We start from the raw sequence: 7,233 nt of genomic DNA on the forward strand, positions 1-7,233 counted from the left end.
ACACGTTATGAGTCTATTTTAAAAATCAACTGACCATATGGAGTTAAAAATCTCCCCCTTTGTGATAATGACAAGTTTGATCACAATTTTAATAATAATATGGATATTCAATTATACTGAGAGAGTTTAATTATACTTCCCTAAGGTTAGATGTTGTTGATGTAGCTCGCCCTGACTTAGCTCTCCCTGTCTCACAGAGAGGGATATAATTGTTTTCTCCCCCTTTTTCATAATCAAAAAGAATATCTAAACAACAGACTATATTAAAGCATAGACACTAGAAACTAGAGTAGTCTAAGAGTTAAGGAAAACAGTAGTCCAAAAGATAGAGAGGGACAAGCTCATATTGAAAGATAGAGAAAAAAAAGAGGTGCAACCACAAAAGTTAATGGCCACCCCAAAAGTACTTGAGGGAGTTGATTACATTTTCGTAAAAGGTGTTGTACGAACATTCTACATTCTTGGAGAAACTTGAGTAAGAGGTCTGAACTTAACAACAAGCTCATTGTTGGAGGAGTTGACTCCACACCTTCCTCTCATCAGGCTGTTATCTCGAGCTCATTGAACACTAACCTTCTTCTTTTTCTTTTTTAATCGTCGAAATTATCTCAATTGTAAGAGAGTCGACTTTCTTAATCAAGCGATTGAATGTTGACATACCTTCCTGCTTTGTTGGAATTCTGAATTCCGAGCTCCAAATTCTCCTAAGGAAGAAGTATATTTTATATGTTCCTTTTCAGATTACAACAGCTACGTTTTTTGAAAAAAATAAAATAATAACATAATATTTTATCACGGAAAACTCTAACTCATAAGGGTAAAAACCGCGACCTACACCTCTGTATGATTTAACTTCACTTTATTAAGCTCCAAGTTTCAACACAATATTGCAAACCTATGTAACCTAAGAAATTATAACTCTAATTCCTAGAGGAATTATGAACTCTAATTCCTAGCTAAGAAATTATAAACTCTAATTCCTAGCTACCCAAGACAAAAAAAACCCAAGTTTAAGTCTTCTACCGTTTGTCAAATTTCTCAAACTTGTTAGATGAATTCTACACAAACACTCGATTGTAATCATAACTCTTAATTACAATCTTACAATTTTCCTCTAAAATTGCAATACTCACGATAAATATTAAAACTCTCTAAAACCTCTTGATCGTGTTTTTATCTTCTTTCTTTGTAGGTGCGCAATTTCAACCAGCGAAACTATCGTTCTATTTATAGATTTGAACTTGAATCCAAAACCTATTTCAACTAGAAATCCTACTTATGCTCTACTTAATTTTCTCTTGAAACTTAGAAGCTCATGCGTAGGACTCCTACATTGTGTGGAACTCGTCTTGCTGCATCTTCATCTTCTTCTTCAACTTTAACTCTGTCGCATGAAGACATTGTAGAAGTCAACTAAAATTAGGTAATATACTGGCATAAAACTTTCCTTAATTAAATAAGAAAAACCTTCCACAAAATTTTTCTTTTGTATTGCCAAAAAACTTTCCTTAATTAAATAAGAAATTATTATTGATCCCTAATTCCTTTTTCAACTTGGTTAGAAACTCCTTTTTTAAAAGGAAACTTTCTGTACTGGTTGTTTGTCGAAAAAGCAATGCTTCCACAGCTTTATATCTTCTAATTTGCGAGGTTGACGTTCTCCATATCAAAGTCGGATTCGGTCTATAAGGAACACGTCGCACAACCTATTTCTTTCATCTGTTCCTGTATTTGTCAATTATCAAAATCTTTCTCATTCTAACATGCTTGATTCCTGTCATGGCAATGCCCACAACTTACCAATATCAGTGCTAGAGTATTTTGGCAAGCGAAATACCCTCTCCACAGCATCATGAAGGGTTTCCCTTTATTAGCCTATGTAACACTATCTTATGGGTCCAACGTGTATTAATATTTTTTCAAAATGGTGCCATGTAGGCCATAAATGGGTAGAAAATTATTTATAAAATCAAATCAGGGGGATACTAGGACCTTAATATAGCATAAGTGTGTCTCTGGTATTTCGGAAAAATGTTGAAGGGGTACTTATGCATTTTCTCTATAATATGAGTGTAAGCATATAATTTAATTTCTTAAAAATTAGGGATAATGCCCAAGTACACCCTCAACCTATGCCCGAAATCTCAGAGACACACTTACACTATACTAAGGTCCTATTACCCCCTGAACTTATTTTATTAATAATTTTTTACCCCTTTTTAGCTTACGTGACACTATCTTGTGGGCCCAACGATAGTTGACTTTTTTCGAACTAGTGTCACGTAGGCTAAAAAGGGGTAGAAAATTACATATAAAATAAGTTTAGGGGGGTAGTAGGACCTTAGTATAATATAAGTGTGTCTCTGGGATTTCGGGCATAGGTTGAGGGGGTACTTGGGTATTTTCCCTAAAAATTATGAACATTTATTTTCTAAATGGTTATGGAAGAGAGTGGATGTATCACAATTATATTGTTCCAATTTAAATAGGAAATTTCCTCGTTCTTGATTGATTTGCTTATTTCTGAAAACAATAAAGGAGCAATCTATCCTCTTTTTTTAGAAAAAAATCTATAGAGAATCCAAGAAATGTAATGGATTTTTTAATTTATGTCAAGTACTTATATCACTCCAATAATTATATGTCACTTCAAATACTTAGTAATTAAAAAATTTTGGTAATTAATTATTTTTCTCCTAAGTTAATATCTGATTAATGATAATCAGTTCAATTCGAGATAAATACAAGATGCTCTACTAACTAATATTAATTTAGTAAATGCGCAATGTGTTTTACAGACAAAAAACCTATGCAATTATCAATAATTCTTTCACGGGTTAATAGAATCCCAAATTGCGCTATTCGAATTTTGAACCTTTTCACCATTTGTCTTCTTCATCATCTTATCGTTTCAACCCAACAATTGGTAGAATTCATTCCAATTTATTAGAACAGGAACAACACATTCCTGATTCCGCAATGAAGAAACTCAGGAGACTTCCTCACATATTTAACTACTTTATCGAATTGCCTTTCCGTTCTAATGCAGATGTGGCGGTGGAAGAGAAGGAAGGATTCTTCCGTTTCATGGAATAAATCGAACTAGAAGGAGCTCGGGATGGACAAGTGAGAACACTGGCAGTAGAGATTCATCCTGAAGGGATAAGGAAGATTGTTGTGAGAAAGGGAATTGCAGACGGTGAGGATGAGCATGAATTGAATGTGGATACATATTGGAGGTACAGATTGACTGCTTCGACTATGCCGGAGCTGGCCATGGTGGTATTTGTGGATGGAGAGCTGATAGTGATGGTGCCCAAGGATGACCAAGGCCGTGGAGAGTTTGATAATGGATCTAGAGGTGTTTGGAGAGACGCTGAACTTGTTCTTGTACAATAGTTTAACATTTTCACATTTTATGAATCAATTAAACAAACTCTAGTACATCAGATTATATGCTTTCTCAAACAAAAATACTTCAACCATATATACGATATACCTCAACTTTAGCCACCAAAAAATTTCAAACATTGTATAAAGTTACACTTTGTCGAGACTAACTTTGAACACCACATGTCCAAAGTTGTTGGAAATAGTACATATGCAAAACAACAATACCTTGCCGATTGTAACAAACATTTGTATGTTTACTTAAACAACAAGGTATATAGCCAAATAATGAACAAACTTGGGCTCTTTCTGTTTGAGCATATTCTCATAATGTATAAATGTACCAGTAGCAATATACCAAATCATTTTTATGACAATGGTGTCTGGAATAACTTGCTCTTCTCACTTACTACTTGTTACCTTCAATTAATTAGCATAGAGTAACTTTGCGATCAAAGTTTTCAGGGATATTGAAATCATCCAGTGTCTTTTGCTTCTAACGGAGATTTTGATCTTGCGAGGTACCCGAGTTAGCTGAAAAATCAAGAAATTAACTTCATGAAAACCATTGTCCAAAATTTGAAGGATTAAAAGAATCCTACATGACATTAGAAATAGAGTAGGGTATGAACTGCCACAAGATCGTTAATAATAGCAAATTGAGCACAAAACAATACTTCCAGAAATACGAAAGCCACAACATATAGGCATATTCTATCATTAGAAAATATGATTGCACATCAAGACCAACAAGAAGAATCACAAGGACAATAGCGACAATATCTATCTGGATATATCAGACTAAAAGATAGGCTCCGATATATTTTAATGATGACACTAATCCTAAATGATCAGCGCCAAAAAAAATGAGACATCCAAAATCTGTGAAAAGAAGGCATGAATCAAGGAAGAATGACTTGTCTAAGATATATTTAAATGAAGGAAAAATAGCACACGCTAACTACAAGAAAGAACAGGACAGTCGGATTGATTTGAATATCAGCGAGAAAATCCCTTGGGTTACATTAAGAGCAAAACACTGAAAATCAGAAAAGAAGATTGTGCAACTTCACTTCTTCTCAGATCAATCTCAATGACATTCCAAATAAGAGATTAGTTGAAGAACAGCGAATTGATATCAATTCCATTCTGTCAAGGCAACGGTAAAGAAGAAGCAAGTAATATAAAAGCAGATCATAATCACAGAAGTATTAAGCATTAGTTACTGTAATTATTAGTTACGGTAACTAATATTGTTTTAGACTCCCCTATTGTTTGGAATTCAGGTAATAGGTTATGTTTAGCTGTAGGTTGTTTTTATCTGTAGTATATAAAGTTTGGGTACTGAATGAATAAGATTATGTTTCGACTACTTTGATAGCGCAATTTCCCTTGACCAAAAGCATAGTCACTCTTTTATTACTGTATTCAAAATAGTTTACTAGTGAAAAGAAAACTATAAGAGTAGAGGATGTGATCGACAAGTAAATTGGAATTTTTCTGGTCAAGGAGTTCAGAACAGGCCATCTGTCTAAGCATAAAAAATTAAAGCTCTACGTAAACCCTTGTAACTCAAGGGGACTTGATTAGGCGTGATCCGAACTAGCATAGAATTCTTTGTCAACTGTGTCTTTTATCTCTTTATCGTTATACAATATGTTGCTTTATCTAATCGTCTAAACTCTAGGGTAGCCGAATTGAAGAAATCAACAGTCAGTCAATTATAACTTGACTAACATTCGAAAATAATTATACTAATGTGGTGAGACCAATCATGGATGTGACATTCAATTCTATGCCTTACAGGCTAGGCAGAACTCTCTATGCCAGGAGATGCTATTAAAGCAGTTGACCAAAACACCACTCTACAAGAGTTCAATGAGTGATCCATTCCTTTCTCTTATGGCTGATTACACCAAAGTTCCAAACTCCTTTTAAGTAAGCTATTCATTTCCTCTTTTTGTACTTTTTACAATGCTCTCCAATTTTATTTACTTGTCATATTGCAGTTTAGTTGCAACAAGTGTTTTTGGCATTTGTGGACAATGGGAAAAACGGAAATAGACATAGATGTATATATTTGTATCATGAAATAGACAATACTTAAAGTAAGATAACCACATTTGCACATACTGAATATCTTGCTCAAATACATATATACAAACAAGACAATGACAAGATAGAGATGTTACCAGTGCTATTCACACAACTTTCCTGTTTGAATGCATCTTGAATGTTGATTCCTTTCATAAGCTGATATGATTATCAAATTGGTCATTCTAGTAACTGTAAACCTCAAAACTGGAAAAAAAGGATAGCATCATAGGAAACAAAGTTCCAGTAATCAATTAGTGTTATACCTTTGCATTGATTGATTCAATATGATGCAATAATTCTTTTGCAATACTTTTTTGTGAGCCACGCAAAATACGAATGCCAACATTCAAAATCTTCTCGATGTCATCATAAGAAGCAATGGATGTGCAAATGTTTAAAAGCTTCGAAGCATGTGGAACCAAATCCATCCTTGAATCACAGTATGGACAGAGATACTCTACATCCAAATTGATGCTTCCTCTAACTCTCCCAGCCATGTAATCTTGTAGAGCGCACTTTAGATGGGAAACATGTCCACATATGTGGCCAGAAACTACTGTTGCTTCACAATAAATGTAATCATCATAGTCCAGATTGATAAGCTTGCTGCAAAGTATACAGCAACAGTCTCTGCAAAAACCAGACTCACTGCAACAGAGATCACAGAATCTGGTCTCTGTAAAAGGGTTTTCTGCTACTAAACTACTACAGATTCGGTCACCAGCCTTACAAGTAATGTCTCTAAAGGAAGAATCAGACAGTAAAGGCTGCATTTTTGTCCCTGCAGATGTAGTCCTCTCTTTCATATCTGAGTCAAAATCAATATCATGTAAGTCTTCCATCCTCAATAAAGGAAAAAATTGGGGATTCAAAGAAAAAATTTTATGCCAAGCAGATTCAACAACTTACAGATATGCAAAAAAAATCATTTTCCCTATATATATGGTGTAATTTTTCAATCAAGATCCGTCCCTGATTACATGCACAGACTGTGTATCATGGACAAAATTCACTTCAAATATAAAATGATAGAAATCAGTGTGGACTGACTAGATATTTGTAATGAATAGGAAACCAAGCTTAAATGTCCATTTTCCTGAAATTCCGAATTCTTGAGAAAGTTCACTAAGTTTGACTTGACTCAAATAGCCTCTACAGATGGGGTAATAAAATCTTGAAGTAAGTAGTGGGTAATAAAGAATGGAAGTTAAAACTCGTTTCCCAATTGAAGAATCTCGAAAAGTCCCTTAAAAATAGCCTATACAAAGCATCCAAATTACAAAAATGAAGAAATGAGGATGAATGCTGATTTTTTTTAAAAAATCTATCTAGGTCACTTTTACCCTTCGCGATTGCCCCATACCTCTCAATTGCCATGGCTAATGCTGGTCAACTAATTAGTTGACCAAGCGATCGCGACAAAAGGCCACACAATCACGATGCTCAAGATGCTATTGTGATTGCAACATCCTCCATGCGATCATGAAGCACAAGACCACATACCAATGCAACTGAAACCAAGAGCCTCATGATGCAAACAATACTTAATGTGCATTATATACAACATATCAGCAAACACCAAGACTCAACAAAATAACCTAACGCACCCTCAGGATTCATTCAAAATCGGCACATATACAAACTAGATATACTACCCAACCAAACTTAACGTTCCAAACTAAATGAACGTCAGGACACGTATACGAAGTCTCCTTGCGATAAAATAACTTTTATTCAAAAACACTT

General features: G+C 34.5%; 1 protein-coding gene across 1 annotated transcript; it reads left to right on the forward strand.

The window, feature by feature from the left end:
• The first annotated feature begins 2,979 nt into the window (after positions 1 to 2,979).
• LOC101244030 (uncharacterized) lies at positions 2,980 to 3,399 on the forward strand. The gene is made up of 2 exons (XM_004247247.1): positions 2,980 to 3,082; positions 3,161 to 3,399. The coding sequence occupies exons 1-2, from the start codon at positions 2,980 to 2,982 to the stop codon at positions 3,397 to 3,399; spliced, it is 342 nt and encodes a 113-aa protein (XP_004247295.1).
• The last annotated feature ends 3,834 nt before the right edge of the window (positions 3,400 to 7,233 follow it).

This window comes from Solanum lycopersicum, chromosome 9, assembly GCF_036512215.1.
Source record: "Solanum lycopersicum chromosome 9, SLM_r2.1".
Classification (NCBI taxonomy): Eukaryota; Viridiplantae; Streptophyta; class Magnoliopsida; order Solanales; family Solanaceae; genus Solanum; species Solanum lycopersicum.

Bases quoted from the DNA above. Each gene is read 5' to 3' on its own strand.
- LOC101244030 (XM_004247247.1), top strand. From the start codon at position 2,980: ATGAAGAAACTCAGGAGACTTCCTCACATATTTAACTACTTTATCGAA. The intron at 3,083-3,160 runs GTTTCATGGAAT...TTCATCCTGAAG, and splicing joins AGAGAAGGAAGGATTCTTCC to GGATAAGGAAGATTGTTGTG.